This window comes from Trachinotus anak, unplaced genomic scaffold (assembly GCF_046630095.1).
Source record: "Trachinotus anak isolate AG129_WGS33_773 ecotype Australia unplaced genomic scaffold, CSIRO_AGI_Tana_v1 ptg000034l, whole genome shotgun sequence".
Classification (NCBI taxonomy): Eukaryota; Metazoa; Chordata; class Actinopteri; order Carangiformes; family Carangidae; genus Trachinotus; species Trachinotus anak.
In genome coordinates this window covers 1,187,582-1,210,013 of record NW_027273885.1, presented here as the reverse complement: position 1 = coordinate 1,210,013, position 22,432 = coordinate 1,187,582, and the positions used below count along the sequence as shown (strand labels likewise).

The following is a 22,432-nucleotide window of genomic DNA, read 5'->3' as shown; positions in this document are numbered from 1 at the left end:
TTCATGATGACTCATGTTGCTCATGCTGGATATAGAAATACTCAACTATTTCCACTTTGACCACGACATTTTAATATGGCAGTAATGTGTAAATGAAATAGTTTTCAGCTTGTTCTCTTCATGCTGCACTTAAAAACAATAGCTTTAGTTTGTACAGCAGCTCAGGCCTCTGAGCCACAGAAGCTACTTGAGCCTTTCCAGCCTCCAGCTCCATCCTCGTAGCACACAAGCTGCTGATAGCAGCCAAGCTGTCACTGTGGCTGCTATCAGCTAACATCTCTAGCTCCCAGACAGTGACCTATCGAGCTTCTGCATTATAGCTATCGTGCTAACAGCAGTGGGGCCAAGCCCCCTTTAGCAAGTCTCCCCTGCAAAGCAGAGTCTCCTAAATGAAAACCATTCGCCTCTGCCTGCTTCCCCAGCTCTGCTCAGGGACAGGAGCCGTGGGGTCAGCAGCTGGTGGAGGATATGGCAATTGTTTATGAAAAAATGCTTTCTCAAGCCCACCAAAAACACACATTTGGGGAGGGGGAAGAAACCCTCTGCCCCTGAACAGCCAACAGCTGGGAAGGGTTGGGAGTAGCCTGGAGGCTGGCAAGTCACCCCCTCCCCAGTCCAGATGGGGGAGGTTAGGCTGAGGCTAGCTGCAGCCCACCCCACCCCTCCCCGCTCTCCCCTCCACTTCCCAAACTTCCCATTCCCATTAAGAGGAGGCTGAAGATTGCGGAGGAAGGGAAAGGAGGAAGAAAAGCAAAAGAGCATGACTGCTCTGTTTTTCACCCCCAACCCTCCCTCCATCTTCAGCCTAATCAAATAAAGCAGGAAGCTTCCGAGACGGAAGAGGAGTGTTTATTGATATTTGCGTGAGCTCCTTCACCCCCCGTCCTGTCCCTGCTGTTTATTTTCTATCCACCACTTTTGAAAATTCTGATATCTTGGATGTTTCTGGCTCATATACGTCTCCGACCGGGGCAAAAAGGTTGTGTTTCTTTCAGCTTCTTACAATGTACCATTATCTTAAATTGAGCCTCTGGGAAATTACACAAAGAGTCAACATCTGTTGCAAAATGGCCACGACCCGTCCATTTATTGTAATAAGACGGTGTCATATGAAATGAAATGGCCTTAAATAAGAATTGATGACCCTCTCCGTCTGTATCATTGGTCAGGCACAGAGGCCGGCACGCTGCTCGCACCGCAGCCAAGAGCAGCCTGTTGAGAGTATTGTGTTACTGCTGCTTTACCTTAAAGTGCTTCAAAAGTTGAAATTGCATCTTTGCCTGGACTCAAAAGTGTCCTTGAAGTGGAAAACTGCTGAGAACAGGACAGAGAGCTTAATGCAGATCTTATGGGGAGCAGTTCCAGGAGAGCAGCTCCATCGTCCAGCATCATGTCCTCTGCAGTATCAGCGTCTTAGCTCTTTGTCTCACATGTTGTGACTGTTTGACCGATATTGAGATGATAAACATTGTGGTGGCGCGTTGAACTCGAGCCAAACCCCCGACACTTCCTATGTAAACGCACAAGCGTAGACTCCAGCGAGCTTCAGACTTTTATAAGACCACGTAAAATCTAAGAATAACCACGGAGTAGTTTTACTGATGTAAAAATCATCTGCACAGCCGTTTGAACGGAAACCATATTCATTTTAAAGCGTCGTATTTTTTCACACTCGTCACTGTTGTGATACGCCGTGTCGAGACAGATTGTAGGTTAGGATGCCAAAGTCGGATGTCAGTTTTCCGATACCAGAATCCAGTAGTCGTCTCTTCAGCCCTCGTAAAACCAGGTTGGCACCGCGTAGAGGCTCCGCTGTGTGAATGGCCGGCGGTGAGAAGTTGCCTTGGGTAACAAAGGGAAACTTTTTCTTGAACGGCCTCTCTGAGAGCCTGTCTTGTTATTTTCAATGGTCCTTTTGTTCGAGGTCATTGAGAGGCGACCACTTCATTTCCCCTCAAGCCATCCATGTGTGTGTGAGTGTGTGTGCACGTGCTGCCGCTCTCTGACATATCACTCGTCGTACCATTGTGAGTGTGTGTGTATGTGTGTATGTTTGTGGGGAGAGGGCAGTAATCCAAGCCTACCTGCAGCCCTGTGGACTCGCCGCTCACTGCTCCCTAAAGGTCAGAACTCATGACCTCTGGGGCTCAGAGCAGATCAGTGTCCTGAGGTGCTGTTGTCTCTCTGCTGCAACCATCCCAACAGACAACTTCCTGTCTCACACACACACACACCCGTTGGCCTTGTAAGAACCTACTCTAGGTCTTTAGGTGTACACACACCTTCTATTTTCTTCAAAAACTAAGAGAGGAAAGAAAAATCAGTTTTGCAATTTGGACATCACTTCATATTACCTCAAAAGCAGCCTCCTTTAAACCCCAGACACAGACACACACACACACACACACACACACACACACACACACACACACACACACACACACACACAAACACACACAGGTGTAATTCTAGCCCTCCAGGTCTCCCCCTAGGCTGCACTCCTCCAGTCCCATCACCAATTAACATATGTAAGAGTGACAGGGTCTCACCTTTAATGAGAGCAGCCAGGCGGCCCTGTGAGTTCATTAGCCCTCAGCCGTGTTGAATTAGCCACAGCGCAGCCCCACGCTTATATTCCAGTACTTGTCTTTTATTGAACAATTAATTAGTGATTTACAGATCCCATATTTTACTCTTCTCCTGTGTTTTTTTTGAGTGTTGATATGCACAACATGGTATATTTGTGAAATTATATAAAAATACAGCAGATTTCAGGTAAACACTCAGAGAAACCAAATCCTGCAACGTTGGATGGTGGGTCCAGGTGGGTTGTGACTGCCTTGTTGTGCCATCACAAAGTTCCAGAAGTCCTGACGGCTGGTTTTAAGGCTCAGTTTCTGAATACAGGCTGTGTGCATTTCTCTGTGGACTGAGGCTTTGATACTTTCACAGTATTAATATAGAACCTAGACCTGCTTTATAATCACAAACACATGGACATCTACCTTTAGACTGTGTGGAGGTTTAATTAATTAATCCATATGATCATTAGTGTTTTAGAGACACATTTCAAATACTTATCAATATCTGAAAATGTCCTCAAGTAAGAAAAAAATCCTGTAGGTCATCCGTTTGACCCAAACTAACCCATGACATGACATAAGCTTGACCTCATGTTTTCTATAGTAACCATGACGACAAAGGTGTTTCAGGTCGTTCAGGATGGAGGGCACGTTGCACTATCTAGAAGAAAAGTTACAAGTTCACAACAGTTCAAAACTTCCTTTCCAAAGAAAGTGATTTTACTGGTTTTTCTAAAGTAATATAACAAAGCAGCACAGAATCTAATCTAATGCATTTAAGTCTGCCGTCGTCTCTAACTCTATAACATTACACTGTTAGTGATTATTGCGTTTATGTCAGATACAGTTCAACATATCAAGTAAATTTTAATTACATTAAAATTTTAGATGTCACAAGTACCATGAAGCAATTTCATGGCACTGCAAAATTCAATTGCCCTAACAGGACAATGTTTACTGAGTGGGAGTGCAGCCTGTCTATATTGCCGACACACTGTAGTTGATCATTTTTCAGTCTGGGGCTGGTTCACATGCAGGCTGCTGTTTTACAGAACACAAATCATCATTTAGACCCGACACTCTAATTGAAAATCTAGATAGGAATCATGAGGTTTGGTGTTGGCAGGGAGGACCCACTAAACAAGACAGAATTCTAATTAATGTTTAACTGCTCACTTGGATCTCGTCCACGTCCTCCCGGAAATCATATTAACGGAAAACAAAAAAAAAAAAAAAAAAGAGAGAAACAGTAATTCCTGCTCATGTGAAGAGCAAGTATCCCACTCACAGCTGATTATCTGCTCTAACTTTGTTAAAGAGCAGTTACATCATCATTGGTTTAAATGTTATGTCATATATATGTGCGTCCTGTTACCTGTGCTGAAATTACAAAGTTAACCACGACATTTTCAGCAGCTTATTTGCTGTTAATTTCATCATGAAAATACATGATTATACATTATTTCATTATAAACAGTGTTAAATTAGAAAACAGTGATCAGCTGACAGCTGGCAGATAATACTGAAGATGTCGCCGTTGTCTATACTGTGCATGCAGAGTAGGTCACACAAGAAAAAGTCAAGTAAAGTTAGATTTTAATGAATAAAACAGCCTGAATTTAAAAAAAAATGCTCATTAATAGAAGTAAAAGGAGGAACATTATAATATTAATATTCTCCATCACAGAGGAAAAGAATTCGTCCTCATACTCTGGTTGAAGGAGGAAGTTTACTTCACCTTCTGCTCCACCACTTCTGTTTCATAGCTGCAGTCACTGGGTTATTTTTCAGCCGAGGATTTTACACTAGAAAACCTTTTTGTCTTGTGACCTCTGGCTGAGGCCCGTTGTCATGTTTCAGAGTTGTTAGCAGCTTCTCACATGGTTTCATTTGAATAACTTCAAATTATCCAAAATTTCACACACAAAAATTCTAATAATGAGCCAAATTATAAAAATTTTATCCACATTTATGAATCTTTGACTTTGTTTTTTCTTTTTACTCAACCATTAATCATCTCATGACCCTCAGATGGATCTGGAGGGAACCAGTAGTTTATGCTAATGAACTTAATGTGAAGCAGTTTAAACTCGCTCCACTTCTACCAGACATTACATTTACAGTCTGTCTGTGTGTTGATGCATCAGTAACGATGTAATAATGTCATATATAATGATATATCAGTGACTGCACAACCACTGCGTCAGCTGATAATGTCTGTACTCGTATTTCAGTAGATTTTTAACTATTGGTCATTTTACTGAAAGGTCCCATATAGTATAAAGGTGGATGTCCATGTCCATATTTGGTGTTCCGGCAGGTGAATCCTGAATCGCCGCTCCTTGTGTCAGGTGATATAATTCTGCAGTGTGTGGTTAAATATCTAATGTTCCAACAAACACAGCAAATGAAATGACTTCACGAGCAGTTAATATAAACCTTATATGTTGTGTGAGAATTCTTGTAGAGTGATGTAAGGCGTGTGTGTGTGTGTGTGTGTGTGTGTTTGTGTGTCGTCCCTGTTTGCTCTGTGAATCAGCCTGTAAACAGACACCTATGAGCAGCTGGGCACTTGGCTCCAGTACAACTCCCTCACAGAGAACTGTTGACCTCCACACACACACACACATACCCAGACCAAGTATGCGTGCACCAACAAGCGGTACATCGCCACACACAGACACACAAACATTCATAAACACACAGACCCACTTGACAGCACGCTCTCACACAAACACATTTCCCTCAGCTCCCACAGGAGACAGACGCTGCCATGTTTACTGCCTCGCCGGAAACTTTCACAGGAAGGAGCAGGAGACCAGCACCTATCGTTCCCGCTCTCTCACTCCCTCTCTCTCTCTCTTTTCCAAACTTTTTTTTTTTTCAGACATCTCTACATCAACACTTTGGTCAGTTTATTTGTCCAAGGCAACAGCTCAGCAAGTTTTATTGCTCTCCAAATCTAAATCAGGAGGGGGCGAGGGGGACAAATTTCCGGATGAACACGCCAGTGGACACACTCAGGAGAATGTAAACCGGGCTTGGAGCATAAGTGATAACAAATAAGAGATGTGCTCTAGCTGTGAGCTGTACACTCCAAATGTTTTTGTTTTTACTCTGAAGGACACAGAGGAGTCTGGCTGGAGCTCCAGCCAGGAAAACACTCCAGAAGCTTCCAAACACTGCCGTCCACTCTGTCTCTCCCTCAAGAGGCGGCTCGTCCCGGCCTTCACACACTCAGAGGAGGGTTTTTTTTTCTTTTTACTCTCAGGGCTGCGTTGATTCAGTAGATCTGATTCTCGGTGAACAGAGCAGGAAGAATAAGGATGGGTCCCGTGGGGCAGAGGAGCTAATCATTTTCAACTTTCATAAATAATAAAAAGTGTAGTTTTATAAATGAACCAGTTCTTAAAACATCTGGAGTTACACTGCAGCTTTTCCTTGGACAGAAGACCTCAGATAAATACGACAGAGCCCCGGTGGATACGTTTTAAAATACACAATAATAATCTAATCTCAGTCACGGTATACGTTTCTGTTAATATTTGGCCAATGTGTGTGACATAAAACAGGTCAAGCATTTCAATAAAAATGTTTTATTGGATGGAAAGTGGCTATTAATAACATCAAATATTGTGACTGTGACTTTTTGAAACAGAAACAACAATGAAGGCCTTTTATATTCTCAAGTTTTTACATCACTCTGTGTGAGTTTTCTTCCTGGACCTGGATCCTGATCGGCTTCCAAAACCAGCTGTCCTGATCCAGGTGTTAACCTACCTGTAATCTTCCACTGAATTTACCACTGCTTTATTATTCATTAGATGGAAAGATGAGTCAACGTGAAAATGTTTACGCCTGCAATTAGTTGTTATTTTTATCATCAGAACAATAACTGTACAACATGTAAAAATAGTGACACGACATAAACAGGCTTAAATATATTTTTTAATCTTTATTGAAAAAGATTCAAAGATACAAACAATACAAACATGTCTGTGAACATAGAGTCAAGAGTAAGAATCACAATTTAGATAAAAGAATGAAAAAAGTAAATAAGAAAAAAAAACATTTCTCCCTAGAAATAATTTGAGTTCAGTTTTATAACTTTTTTAATATTTAGTTTGAGGGTCTGTGGTGAAATTGTGACTTTTGTTATTTTGCATTTATGTTTGTGAAATTTAATGAACAGGATCAACACATCCACAATGAATTTCAGTGTCACATTCATCATGTTCAAAATATGTAATGATATTTTTACACTCAGTATTCACATTATATTTATTTTTACTCAATATATACATTTTCAACCATGTCCAAAAAGTGACTGAATGTCCTCATTTTAATATTTAGTTTGACTTGACTCTTTGATTAAATAAAATGAGACAAACAGTTTCAGAACCGAGTATTTTCACTGTGAAAGAGATGAAACAATGTGTTGCTTTGATTTCTTCTTTTTTCATGGTGAATCTGTCGTTTGTCAGTCGAAGCTGTAAAAGTTCAGGTGGAGAAGAACAAACTAGTTTATATGAACTGTTGTGAAATTTTATTCCACTCACACACACACACACACATACACAGATATAATGTACACAGTGTCCTGCTGTTATTGATGCACAGGAACTGCTAATTCTCTGCATGTGCCTCTTCTCTCTCTCTCTCTCTCTCTCTCTCTCTCTCTCTCTCTCTCTCTCTCTCTCTCTCTCTCTCTCTCTCTCTCTCTCTCTCTCTCCTCTCTTCCTCACTCTCTTTTCCACTCTTCCTTCACTCAACTTCATTCTTAGTCTCTCTCTCTTGCCCCATTCTTTTTTTTCATTACTCTTGAACAAAGTCTGTCTTTATCATCATAGCCAACAAAAACTTGTTCATTTTTCTACTGCATATCAATGTGTGTGTGTGTGTGTGTGTGTACGATTAGACCAGTGCAGTAGTACTGTATATAATGCAGTCATATGTACCAATGTGATTTCATATGTAGATGTGAGGTGATTCAGGCAGACCCATGATTCACCTGAGAGGAGCCTTGGTCTGATCCTGGCAGGTTAGCAACATGGAGCGTGTGATAGATATTATAACATTATTTTGAAATGTTCAGTTTTATTACAGTTTCTATTTACCATCAATAAATAAAAGAAAACCCAAGCAAGATAAAAAATTTAAAAAAAGGTCGGAATTAGCTCCAAAACATGGGATCCTGCATTTCCCATGATGCAACTGAATAAGATCTGCTGTTCTTCAGTTAAAAATTTCAATCAGAGAAAAGATGGGGTTATTGGGTTTTTGGAAACTTTGGAAAGTTCCTTTTATAACCACAGAAACTATTATTCAATTGTTATCACAGGCTGAGTTTCATATGTTGTGATTAATAAACTGAACATCATGAATAAAATTAATGAAGTTCCCCTTGAAAAGGTTTTTATATTCGGTCAAATGTGATGAAAACACAGTCGCACTAATAAATTCTCTCCGGTTTAGGATCAGACAGAGACAGAAGTTTTATATTTATTCCATCAGGCCTCATTTGTTGTTTTCATTCGTTCTGATATTTTCATAATTAATTATGTGGGATTTTCTTGAACGGAACATCTCAGTAACGTGTTAAGAGAATTTCTTCAGAGATGTCGTTAACTTTTACTCAAGGATGAACTGATTAGATTTTGAAGGTCAAAGGTCACTGTGACCTCTCAAAACATGTTTTTCGCCATAATTCAAGAATTCATTGGCTGATTATAACACAATTTAACACAAATGTCTATAAGGATAAAATGAAGTGATGACATTTCATGTCCAAAAGGTCAAAGGTCAACTTCACTGTGACATCATAATGTTCTGCAAAAACACTTTTCTGGCCGTTATTCAACATTGTAACTCAGAAGAGAAGAAGGGGAGATTGTGACCATATTTCCTGCCACTTGATTGGTTGGCGAAGGCGTTCAACCGCCAGGCGGTAATTCTAGTTTTTCATGCCTCATAATGCTTGTAATCCATCATATTGCACAATGCAAGTGATCTTAGCCAAGTGTTAATAGATAGACAACAGCTTTTCTCCGTACTCTCCAGCCTGGACTTGCTGGACAGTAAATATTTGGACACTGAGGGTGATACAGGACCCTTGCACAGTGAGGAGGACCTTGAACTTTCAGTTCTCTCACACTGGGCTTCAGAGCCAGAGGCATAGGGGGAGTAGACCGGCCACCACACATGGCTGAACACATACATGTACACACACACGAGCTAAATGAGTTAAAGTCTTATACGTTTTTGATGAGTTTGCCTTTCTGTTCAGAGAGTTAGCTCCTAGCCGCCGTGCAGGCTTTTAAAATAGATCTGAGACGTCTCTTCCACAGGCTGGTGCGGAGCCTCCATGTGAGACACTTCGGTCAGTAAATGTGTGTTTTTAGTGCAGCCCTGAATGCAGCACGGCTAGCGGCTGGTTAGCATGGTTAGCATATCCAATGGTTTTACAGCACTGTTCTGGGCAGGTGACAGGTGTGTTTACAGTGTTTGTGCTCTGAAGACGTCACAGCTCGGAAAAGAAGGAAAAATGAACATGTTCACCTGGTGACATGTCGACATCGCTGCCGATCGGAGACAAAACAAGAGCCTGAAGTGAGCGGGTGTTAGTGGGTCACCTGTGAGGGGGGGCTTTACTGACAACGAGTCAACGGGGACAATGTAGTTTTTTGAAAGTGGACCTTGAATTCAGATTTAATTTGTGCCCAGTGATGTTCAGTTTTCATGCTCATAACTTTCAAAGCTTTGAAAACATGGTCACAAAAACAAAGAATAAAAATGAACATGCTCAAACATAAAGTTATTATAATTAGAATATTTGTGTAAAAATGCTGAACTGCAATGTTTCTTCTCACAGGTTCATTGATATCTGTGTGACCCTTAATGCACAACACACTCGCTGCCTCTTCTTTTGTGTGAACCAGTGCTCTGGCAGTGTTGGGGAAGGGGGAGGGGGGCGGTGGGATGTTGGTTGCTCCAGGGCCAGGATGAACTTCCTGTTAAGGTGTAAGGGATAAACAAAGAAAGGGATGCTGGGAAAGGGCGCGGCTGTGTGAGGAGATGAGAGTCTGAGCCCAGCTTAGACATCCTCCTTTCAGAGGCTCCTGACATCCCTACCGGCTATCATATTCTCCATAGCCTTAACATAAAACTCTCTCTCTCTCTCTCTCTCTCTCTCTCTCTCTCTCTCTCTCTCTCTCTCTCTCTCTCTCTCTCTCTCTCTCTCTCTCTCTCTCTCTCTCTCTCTCACACACACACTCACACACACTCACACACACTCACACACACTCACACACACTCACACACACACACACACACTCACACACACACACACACACACACACACTTTCTCCGCTCCGTGTTCCAACCCTGAGCGCTGCTTTTACAGAGAGCAGAGACACTGTTGTCAGACCACTTGTAAAAGCCTCTATCCCTTTCATTCTCTCTGGCTTCAGCGTGCATCAAAAGCAGAGGCTGTTTAACGGCGCCGCGGGCCGCTGCGGGTCACGGCACAGGACAGGCCGGCTAAGTGTGGAGGTTCATACTGCCTTGTGTTTGAATATGCTGGCTGAGAACAGTTTGGGTTTTGACATAGGGAGCGAGTGATATTATTAGGTCACCACTACAGGATTAAAATTTCCTCTGAGACTGTTGAACATTGGTCTCTCAGCCTCCCTGTCTGTGTGCCTACAGCCAGTACAACAGTATTTACTGTTCTCTCAAGTGGTGTAACATCATAGAATGGGACTGATGGTTGGGTAAATACACTGTGTGACTCTGACATGGGAGGCTGCTGTTAACACCCTGTCTCATAATGATCATCATTGTTTGTTTTCCTGAACCATGACAGCAGTGTTTTTCTTACACTGGCACCTTAACCACAGCCGTGACCCAACCTAAACCAAGAATGTTTAGTTGTCTAAACTTAACCAGACTTTAACCACACAGGTGTCAGAACCCTCAGTGTACACAGGAGTTGTTTTTGTATCGGTTGTATGTTTTGGGTTGATGAATGTCAGTGACTGACTGACTGAGTGATCAAGTTACACCTCTGTCTGTCAGCCAGCTGAGTGTTGGAGTTTTCCCATTGGATGAAATGACACAAACAGTTTCTGTTACATCATCAGGGGGTGTTTAAAGGCAGAGTTGCAAACTTAGCAGCAGACAATTTGACAGTTTTTATAAATTATGAGCAACTGTTAAAGCTTCAGCTACACAACATTTTATAATGAAGTTTAAATTAGTGTCACTTTAAAGCCGTCAGGACTTCTGGAACTTTGTGATGTCACAACAAAGCAGTCACCGCCCTCAGCCACACCCCAAACCCCACCCACCTGGGCCCACCATCCAACCTCACAGGATTTGGTTACTCTGAGTGTTTACCTGAAATCTACTATATTTTTATTGGATCACTCAGAAAACAGTCAGCCAATCAGAGGAGAGACTCAGAGCCTCTCTCCTATGGATATCAGCACTTCAGATAAAACACAGAAGTGTAAAATATGGGACCTTTAAGGCCATAATGTCTCATGATAACGTAAAGTCTGTTTCTTTGACACATACAGGAATATAATGTTGTGCAAAAGTTGTTACACATCTTTACACACATTTCATCACTGCAAGAGACAAAAAGCTGTGCATGTTATGGGGAAGCAGATATAAGTTGTGTTATGATTTACTGTTATGATTCTTTTATGTGTTTCTAGTCAGTTCCTGCCAGACTTCTTTCCTCTTTCTGCTTTTTTATTCATTTATTTTTATTTTTTATTTGGAGTTAACACTTGAACTAATCATATCATTACTTTCTCTTTTTCATGTGGTGTTGTCTTCATGCCCTGGTGTCGCTGTGATACAGGTGAGTGCTTCATACTTCATGACAATGAACCACACAGTGCTCTCTCTCTCTCTCTCTCTCTCTCTCACTCTCTTTCTTTCTCTCTCTCTTAGTCTTGCTCTCTCTCACTCTCACTCTCACTCTCTCTCTCTCTCTCTCTCTCTCAGCCCCTCCTCAGTTTCCGTGTCAGACCCTCAACACTCCCACCAAGGGACCCTCTATTCTTTCCCGACACCCTGTCATTATTTTAATCAAATGCAATTACCACCACTCTGAGAACAATTGAGTTTTGTTGCTGCCCTTTTTCTGTTACCCCTTGTCCCTGCCCCAGCCTGCCCCCCACTCCCATCCACTATCCCTCCAGCCCACCACAACACACATACACAACAACTGTCCAAGACCAGAGTTAAAAGTCTAAAGTCAGGCAGGCGTGTGGGCTAGAGGACGGGGAGGGTCAGGGATTGAAAACACACATTGTACTGTGCATGATTCACCAGCTCCGTGTCTGTCTTAAGTGTGTGTGTGTGTGTGTGTGTGTATGTGTTAGGGTGGGGGGTTATGTCGTCGCAGGGGTGGAGAATTTGATTGAAGTGTTAAGGGAGGCTTGTGTTTGGCTGGCCTGTCAGGGCCCAGTGCAAAGAGTGTGTGTGTTTGTCTCACTGTGGTTTTTGTGTATCATCCAGGCGTTCTTTTGGTCGGGAGGTGGGTGAGGCTGGGGGGGTGGAGGGTTAAAGACCGTGTGATACCATTGTGTGAGGAGGTGTTGAACTGACCGCGGCAAAAAGATGCTCGAACAAAACCTTGGCCTGCCTCTGCCCCTCACCACCCCCACCCCCTGCCGTTACATTTGGATGAAATATGATTAGTGAAATATGATTTCAGATCATCCCAGAATACAGTAAGAGGGAAGTTCAGTAAAGGGTAGAGGGTGGTTGTGTCTGTGTTTGTGTGTGTGTAGGGAGGGGGGGGCTTCAGCTTCTGAATAGCCTCCTGTGTAGTAATCAGCAGGCTGAGCCCCCCAGGATGGGGGAAGGAGAGTGGGATAAAGACTGTAAGTGTTCTGAAGATGTGACCACCACACCACCGCTTCTTTTGCCTTGGGGGCACGAGGAAAGACTTCACAGATCTGTCATCTGCCAGACACAGACCCCAACACCCCCCCACACACACACATACATACACATCCCTGTTCTTCCCCCAGCAGTCCTCAGGATTCCTTCCTGTAACTTTGGGTGACCTCCACTCCAGACCAGACACACAATAACCTCGCAGATCCCACAGCAACCCCCTCCTCATGTGAGAGGACTTAGCCAGTGTCTCAGGAACTTATGACTGGCCTTCAGGTAGACTGCAAGTTATGTGTACAAGAGAAAGAGGTCAGGTTAGGAGCCGGGGAGGAGTGAGAGGATGCTCGACCTGCACAATGAACTCCAACAAGAAGGCAATCTAAACAAGACACACCAACAGAGGTGGGGGAATTCCTCATGCATGGCTACTAACCAAACATGAAATGTTTATGTTGTCTGTGTGTGGGAGGGTGTGTGGATATGCACACTCGAGAAAAACAAGGGACAGGGTTGACTCTGATCCACATGCAGTGCCTCCCCCCATTTCATGTATTCTTGCATCACACGGTGTCAGGGAGGGCTGGCTGCCACCCCCGACCAAAGATACGGGTATTGAACAGGACAAGACATTAACATTTCACCAGCACCTTTCCCTTCCCCTCTCCTTTTTCTCACCCTCTGTATCCTCTCTTTTGACATGGCGCTGGCGTTCCCCTGAGCTGTAGCACACTCACAGGGTGCTGGGGGAAGTGCCACGAGCCAGAGGCAGAGCCACATAGTGATGGAAGCAAAGTGAGCTGAAGGTTTCTCAGCAGCAGGAACTGTGCAGGCTTCACATGGTAGAAGAGCCTTGGGCAGCATGCCCCCCCCCCCCCCCGGGTGCTCACCTCTCTGACAGCCTTTAAACATACTCTCAGCCCACCCCCCCTTTCACATGTTCTTCTTAATGATCTGTACTTTTGAAATAACAAAGCACCCAGAGGTTGAAGTTACAGAAAGGTTGTCCTGAAGTGACTCTTTAGTCTTTGTTTTTTTACTTTTACTCCTTTGTAGCCTCCATTGTCACAGGTCCACCTTGTGCATCCATTTAAAGACCCCCTCCAATAAAAATCAAGTGTTTCCTGAACTTCCATATGATGTTTTTCTATAATAAAGACAGATGATGAGTAAAATAATCAGTCAACACCATGACTGAGCGTTTCCACCTTGAACTGCAGTGAACCAAAGACAGATCCAGACAGTCAGGGATTCATACGTCATAGAACCTAAGGAACCAATCCTGTCAACTTGTGGGGATGGGGGCGGGGCTAAATAAACCTGAAACCTTGTCAGTGTCAGCCACTGCCAGTTACAAGCTAACAAACAACATAAACAAATAAAAGATGCTAACTATGCTAACTGTTCTGATCCGTCTGCTAGTCTCTGATTCTGGTCTCAACAGACTCCTCCTCTGAGTCTGGGTCTGACTGAGGCTCCAACATGAGGCTGAGTCTCTGATGTTTCCTCCTCTAACATCTTCATCCTCTCTGCTCTTTCACCTGGACACCTGGAGCCAGCAGGTGGTGGGCGGGGCCAACTAAATATGAATCACAGCAGAAGATTTTTACAGAGTTAAAACATTTCTTTAAGTTTATAGTCTTATGGTTCCTGTCTTTTCTGTCATTCGGATATTTACAATACCTTGTGCTCTGGCTGCCTGTGTTGTTGGTTTGCATTCTTATGGAGCAATTTACATGTGATAATGGAGGGGAAACAAGTTTAGGTGGAATTTTAATGAATGTAATTAGATTCAAGTTACCCCCCCTTTGGGAGCCTATACTGCAGAGAGTCAGGGATGGTGTCGACTACGTTCAAAAAAGAATATTCAGAGTCTGAGCTGGAGAAAACTTATAGCGGCTCATAAATAACAGGGTCCAGGCAGCCTTTGTTGCTCTTGCTTCATTTCAGTTGCTGTGTTAATAAAAGACTAGAAGAGGTTCAGGCCAGAAATAGGGTGTGCTCTGCCCAGCCCCGACCATTGGCACTGTTTACTTTAAGCATGACATTAACACCAAGAGTACATATGTTAAGAGCAGAAAGTACAGTGTGCGGTCAGAGTGAGGGATTTGTTCAAATTAGGCTCTTAAAGATCATGTAGCATAAGTGGAAACAAATGTGGATGCCTCTGCCATGTTATTCTTCCAATGCGCTGCCAAAGCCCTGGGCTTCAGGACAGCTCATGTCTCATCAACTGAGTGAAACTGAGGCAGAAAAAGACAGAACTCAAGCTTTTTTTGTCCAGAGCAGAGTGTTACACTCCAAGTTCATTTTATGAGACACCTAGGAGTGTTTAGAGAAGCCTGGCTCTCAGGCATCCATAATGCAGCCTCTGAGAGTGTGTAGGAGGGCCAAGTTATGCCTAATGCGCAATGTCCATTGAGTCGTCTGTTATACATGGTAATGAATGGTGGTCAGAGAAGCAGTGTCCTGTATCAAAGGGCTGAGCTAACACGCCTTTCTCACGGAGCCGGAGAAGTGGCCCTTTGTCACGACGGACGCCTGCTATCGACTCCCAGCATCTCGCAAAATATGCCCCATTGTTGGTGAAGGCCAACTCCGTTTACAACTCTGAACCGACAGCATTCCTGAAGTCAGCAACACCAACCCCTCCAACCCCCCCCCCCCCCTCCTAACTCCTAACATCCAAGACTGCCGGCATTGGATTACAGTTACTTTCCCCCCTTGTCATTGAGCATCTTTTCATGTAATTGTACTTTTTGCTGAATACTCTTTGGATTGGTGGATGGTTTGATTTTTTAAAAATGTTTATTTGTCCCACTCTCTTTCACTTGAGTATTTATTTTATTTGTGACTTACAACTGTTCTACTGTTCTACAGTTTTCACTGGCACCCCAAAAAGAAAGTGGACCTTTAGTGTATGATGTAAATGTTATCAGATCCAAATCATTCCCCCAGATTTCATCCATGACCTTGGTCTGTTTCAGTTTACATTTCTGCAAACACTGAGTTTCTGATGTAAAGGTAATTAACCACCACTAACATGACCCTGGATTGTTGTGTTCGAGTCACACTTCACTTTGGTTATATTGCATTTCATTGTGTCGTTGATTTGAGAGATACAGGCCTGTTTTAGAGAGAGTCAACTAGTTCCCATTGGATGAACTCAATCTCTCTCATCTGACTTGATCATTGACTTTCCAGCCGTAGTTGTTGCTTTTTGGTTGCAGCATGTATCACTGAAGTTAGATTTCAAAGCTGCTTCAGCTTAAATTACGACTAGTTTTTTTGTTTCAGTTTGGTATTTTGGTTATCTCATCAAGTTAAGAACCCCATGTCTCTTACTGTGTTAGTTCTGTGGTGGTGGTCCGTCTTATCATGTCCTGAAGCCTAACAGAAAGATTGCCTTTTGAGAAGACCTCTCTTTAGCAGCAGCAGCCAGCACAAAAACTGAGAGGTGGGAGGGGGTTAAAGTTCACTCCTTCTCCCGGTCTGGAACATGCAGTGCTCAAGAAGAGGTTCAGCTCCTCTCTGTCTGCAAATAAGCACAGTAAACCCTTAGAGAGCACTGAGGGCTTCTTTCTCTGTGAAAATGGTGGCAGTGAAAATGGTGCTAGTGGAAAAGAGGCAATTGAGTCCATTTTAAAAGCCCCACCACCGGCATCCCATCCACCATCCACTCCCCTTTGCCTGTGTCAGTAGTGTTTGAATGTTTTTCATCAGGAGGGGGCTATTTACTCGGCTCCAGCCCCTGCATGAGTGTGTCTGCGAGTGAAAGAGAGAGAGAAGCAGAGCTCAGGAAAGCATTTATTTATAGGTATCTGAAAGCTGCTGGGCCCTGAAACTCTGGGATGTATTATGACGTGCCTCTGGAAAAGCAAAAACAAAACCCCTTACAACCAGATCCAGCTATTTTTATCGCTTAGGTTAGCTCCAAATTGTACTCCATAAAAGCTGTGTTTTCATCCCACCCCCTTCACCTACATTACCTTGTTGGCCCAAACTGTGTGTTTTCAGTGTTGCTCGAAACCCATGCAGGTGTCCAATGAAAGCATGTATGCTAGGAATCTCTGCTCTGCATGGGAACTGTTAAGACAACATAAAGTTGTGGAGTGAACACCCCCTGCTTTCAGTGCTGCTTACTGTCATAAGAAGTGACCATGCTTTAGTGCAGAAGCTGGTACTTCCTGGGTCCACGTCTGTCATAGAATATTGTCTAAATTGGATCACTACCCCTGGCGCTAACAACTCCAATGATGAAGTCAGCACCTCTCAACATTTCACCCCTTAATGGAGTCTTCACTGCCTTTGTCCTTAACCATCCATTTCCATTAATTATTCAGGGGGAGAAAGGAAAACCGTTTGAGTGGGTAACACTGATCCAGTGTACTCAACCAATCTATGCAGTGTAAGTAATAAAATACCGCACACTCAGACGACACAATAAAAGAGATGGAGACAGAGGAGATGCTTGTTAAAAATGTAAGTAGACGGAAGCTACCCAAAGACAACAAAAGGAGCAGGACGTGGTGGCTTGGGAGTCAAAAGACACAGCAACGACATCTTAGTGTCTGGGTTAATCAGCAAAACAGGCCGATAGCAGCTGGTGTTTCACTGTATCCACCCAGTCCACGGAGGGCGCCTGTCGCGTCAGAGGCTGAGTCGATGTGATGCTCCCTTAGTGCAGCTGAGTGATGCTAATTGGGATTAGCGCCCATTGCGCTAAAGTGACACAAGACATTCCAAGGCCAGCCCTTTCAGACTCAACTCACCACACTGTCAAACTCTGCCGTATGTTTTTTTTTTTTTTCTTACCCTCAGGGCTCTGGAAGGATGCAGGGCACAGGAAATAAAAGCAAAAAAAAGTGGAACCACTAAAGAAAAGAGAGAGTTTTTCTTTTCCTGAAACAAAAAAACACCCGGCTGCTGTGTTACAGTACCAGCGCCTCAGCTGGGAAAGGTCATGATGCACTTTTAAACTTTTACTCTAGGCTAGCATTCCCTCCTTCGAATGAGGGAAGGGAGGGTGTGGAAATCCATAAGACATCCTGCAAAGATGAATCCACTCCAGCTCTGTCACCAGATTTAGATCTCCATTGACAAGAGGCTTTTGCACCCTGAGTTTGATAAACCCGTCCAGCTAGCCGGTGTGAAGAGAGGAGGTTGGAGAGATGATGATTTTTTTCCTTCAGATTTTGGAGGGGGGGCTTTTCTGAGGTATTAGATCCATGAACTGGGAGTGCTGTATTGAATATTTTATCGACTGTCTGCTTGCCCGGTGCTGACCTGCCTGACATGCTAAGTTCCCGGCTCACTGGAGACGCCACGTCGCTTCGTATCAGCCCAGCCACCCGTGAGGCTCCCCTGCATTTCCTGTGAATAAACTCGCACACAGTGGGGGAGGAAGAGAGGCCAGGGCACAGGGGCACTGGGGCTGAGATGAGGAGAAAACCCACACACACACACATTCTTTCTCTGAATAACAACACACACAACCTTGGTTACAGTATGAACTCCCTTGGTCAGAGCCTGATGAATCCTCTGAAAGCACCCAGTGAATTGAAACGACCTGAAACCTCTATTTTAATTACAGCTTCACTGTCTATAAAGTTTGCTTCACCAAGACAGGCCAGAGCATGCTGTGGCTCTCTGTAATTAGATATGAAAATGATGAATAATCACACAAGTCCTTATACCTAGATGACAGAATAGATACAGTATTTTGTCACTGGCTTCCAAAATAACCCATACAAGTATTTTCTAATCTGGAGCACCAATTAGCAGGGCTGCATACCCAACAAGTTCTCATGGCCACAAAATAAGATTTGTCAGTGTCTCTTAAAATCACCCAGTATCAGTTACAATGGTTATTCATATGAGCATTTTGTGATCTGCAACATCTTTGGTTAAGGTTTTGTTATATTTGGTCAACTAAAGCTACTTCATTAATGTTTGAGAGAGGATTGTAGTCGTGATATAAGGAAACTGACACTTACAACAAACCATCCACCTCACCCCCTCCATATATGTTCTTCCAGCAATAATTTATGGTCAAGCTACTTTCTTCTTAGAAAAGACTGAGCAAGCATGACCACAAGAGGTGATTCTAAAGGTCGTTTTAACCATTTAACCACCTTAGTGTGAGCAACATGGCTACCAGTCTATCAGCCTGTCCAAAGGAAGGAACAGCAGTATGAATCCCAACTTGAACTAGAAACTGCTTTCACAGTGCTCTGATTAAAACACCTGGTTGTATTAATAAGTGGACAGGTTTTGTTATTGATCTAATAGAAATAAGCCCAACTGAATGTCGGTTTGGGGCTCTCTCCGTAGTTAGACTGGCCTTTGAGACTATTAGGACAAATCCCGGTGGGCCAGTGGGACAGAGAGGCATAGTGAAAGCAAGGCTTGTAGGGAACCAGTCTAAATGCTCATGGTGTCATTATTCCCTTGCTGTTACGTTGTTTAATCAACATTCACTTCATAATTTTAAGTGAAAGCAAAAAAAAAAAAAAACTTGTGTATTGCATCAAAGGTTACCAATCAGGAGTGCTCGTCTTTTTCACATGACGTGAGTAACATTTGCACAACAATAACAGGTTGAGAGTGACACAGTCTAGTGTGCTCAGGAAGTTATACTCTGAGGATGTGAGCACACTCTCTCTCACCCTGCGACACCCCCCATCCCCATCCCTCTGTCTCTCTGGCTCATTACTGGCAGTGGGGCTTCCTAATGTGTTAAAACTCAGTGGGGTGGAAACGTCAGCCAACGGACTTTGGTCCCCCAACGGTCTTTACTTATTCATGCAAGCGCTGGCCTCTCCCCAGGACAGTGTAGCATTGACCCAGGAGGACAGCAGGGCCCAGAACACAAATGACCCTGCATCAGGGTCACTCAGCATTTTAGGCCAATGAGTCGACAAACGGCAGCTTCAGTGCAGCACTGTGTTCACATCTGTTGATAATGAAAAATGTGTCACTCTCCAACCCCACGTTGCTTTACTCCCTCCCCAACCTCCTTTTTGTTTATCCTTTAGCATAACCTAATTACCACATCACTTGATGGTGTAATAAAAATGAGAGAAAACCAGCAGCAGCCACTAATGATGTGACTGGATTTGATACTTCAGGGTACAGCCTAGAAGCAGAAGTGACTGATATCATATACCGTATTTATTGTTTTTACATTAAGCCTATAGTTGATACTTTCAAAAGATTGTTTTTCTTTTCAGATGACACTAAATCAGCAATACCCATTTTAGATTGGGAAATTTCTTCATTCTTTTCATTACTTTTTGGAGAATGCAATATGTATTGTTTTATTGTTGATGTGTTAATTGGGGGAAGAAAAGGCTTGGAAAGAAACTGGGAGTTAGACATAGACATAGGACTGCTCAGGCTGGAGGGGTGACTGAGGTCAGGTTGGATGTTGGGGGTTATGAAGCTATTTGAGGTTTTGGTGGTGATGTAGGGAAGAGGCAGATGCATTTCAGATTTTAGATTTGATAATTTCAAGTTTGAGGGACCAACAGTCATTTGTAAAATGAGACTTAACTCTGCTGGATGCTGGAACTAATAGTTCATGAGAAGCGTTGTCCGACCACATCTAAAGGAAAAGTTGTTTATAGCTCTTCCAGATGGCCACATTCAAACATGGGGTGAAAAGCCTGCCATCATAGAAAGAGCAGAGACACATTGAGTCATTCAAAAGGGAATAATGTCATATGGCTTTGGACAATCCCTCCTCAAAGGAATTCTCGCTCTTGGTGTGTGAAGTGGCCATGTCAGATTGTCACTTTGGGGAAGTTACATTTGTTTGGGCATAGTATCCCTGATTCCAGAAAGGTGTGGGTGGAAGTGCTCCAAATATTCTTAAAAAGTCTTAAAGCCACACTAAGGTCTTCTGAACAGTGACTACTGTGGTATTTATAGAATAATGGCACATCAACTCTCCCTTTATTTCCCAAGATTCTCTGGAGTTAGTTGCTGTAAAGACATTATCATTGCATGACCCGACTTCAGGCAGAATTAGCCGCCAGATACTGGTAATACCAGATCAAGCACTATTGTAGCAGCAAAAGGCCTGAATGTATTGAGTTAAGTAACGCTGTGTTCAAATACGTATGAATGTTAAATGGAAAAATAAAATGTATATCCTGGATGCTAGCAGAAGATATCAGCTGTCAGCTGCCTCTGTCCAAAAACAGTCTCAGAGCTGGCCTATGAAATCCCTCACTGTTCAAACCTAGCCTTGATACCTCAACTCCTATTTACTATTTAATCCATGTCCTCTCTTAATCCTTCCATCCCTTCGTCTCTCTACCTCACACTTTCAGTTCAATTTCACTCCATCCCTCCTAGCCACCCCTATCCTCTGTCAACACTCCCAGTCTTTCCTCCCACATTGTCTCTCCCTGACTTCCTCAAACCTCCCTCCCTCCTCTTTGCTCTCCCACCCTGCCCATCACATAGCTGTCAGAGAACATTTAGAGAAACCCTCCAAACTTGTTTGTTTTCACTTGCTGTTGTTCTCATTTGCCAAAAACCCCAACCACCGAACCCTGATGAGATGTTTTACAGTTGGCCCTTCAAAGAGATTCAAGATGGAGTTGGCTGTCAGCTTTTTCCCGCACATTTGCAACCACAGAGAATGTGATTTACCATCCAGGGTGTGTTCCCCTGCTTGGCAACGTGACCGTTTTCACAGTGTTGTGGTCTTAATTGTCTGAGCTTGCTTGTGGAGAAGTGGGAAGAGCTTGACTGCCAGAAATCAGAATTAAGCATGACTCAAATATCACTGCAGAATAGGTGTAGAGGAATGCAGCAGTTTTCAGAAATATGTGGATTGAAGTGACTAGTTGCTCATATTTAACTTCTTTTAATTGACAGTTTTATTGCTTCAAAATTTGCCTAATCATGTTTTTGCTCAGAAATTTATATATGTCCAAAGTAAATGAAATGTTAAACGGCATTCCGGACGTTACAGCACACTAAAACTCCAAACACAGACTAATGAAAATCTAAGTTAATGATTCCTAATGTGACTGGAGTCTATTTTTTGGTGGTTCATTTGTTGAATTTGGTAAAAATGTTGTTCCGTACTGCAATGGTCAGACATGTGAAATGACCTTAATAACAAAAACAATCACAAGCTGTGTTCAAGAATCACCATATAAATAGTGGATGAGACTGACTGGCACTGACTCAGTGTAACCCTGCTCTAGACCGGCAACAATGAAATGGGGCTCCGAGATATTTTTTATGTGGACATAAATAATTGAATTCACCACTTAACCTCAGCTCTTTTTCTTTGTATTATCAGTATTTGGCATGTACATATAGTATGTGTGGTGTGTGATTAATGTACCTCATTGGTTATTTAAGTTATTGTATTTTTTATAGAGTTTCACCTTTTTATGGAGTAGAGAGCAGCATTGTCAAAAAAAGTAGAACCAAAGGAGACAAAGGAGAAACAAGGGGAGTGTAGCATTGGGAGACAGGTGCATTAGAGAAAAGTATGATTAGTGTCAGAGAGTTCAGCACACTTTTGAACATCTCCTTATTTAGCATTGCAGCCATTTAAAAAGATTTTATCCAGGGAATGTTTTTATTCTGGAAACACAATGATTGTAATCATCACAGTTTCATGAATTCACACTGGAAGCCTTTGCCACACATAATCCCAATACAACAGCCCAGCTGAAGGGCACCCCAGAGAGTGTCCAATGGAAAGGTTCGCTTTCCCAGCCTAGATCTTTGCAGTCAGGATCTAGGATGTGACTGCTGACATGATGCAAGAGACAAGTCTGCCTCTTCAAACCTGATGCTTTAAAAAACTTATTTTAGTGTAGCAGTGACTTCATTTAGTCTCCTCTGTCAGAACTAGATCATGAAAGCTGAAAAGGTGTGGGTGGGTTGAATCTCCGAAGAGATCCAAC

At 43.0% G+C, this 22,432-nt stretch overlaps 1 protein-coding gene across 3 annotated transcripts in view; it reads left to right on the top strand.

Annotated features, from left to right (window-relative positions):
- bcas3 (BCAS3 microtubule associated cell migration factor) overlaps positions 1–22,432 on the top strand; it is a 314,178-nt gene that overhangs the window by 188,052 nt on the left and 103,694 nt on the right. Inside the window, exon 23 of one of the 3 annotated variants that reach the window (XM_071471602.1) lies at positions 11,452–11,558. The exons of the other annotated variants lie outside the window; for them this stretch is intronic. Coding sequence (XP_071327703.1) covers positions 11,452–11,543 — 92 coding nt within the window. The 3' untranslated portion in view covers positions 11,544–11,558. Of the gene's footprint in view, positions 1–11,451; positions 11,559–22,432 lie in introns of those variants that run through there. 3 annotated transcript variants of the gene reach the window in all.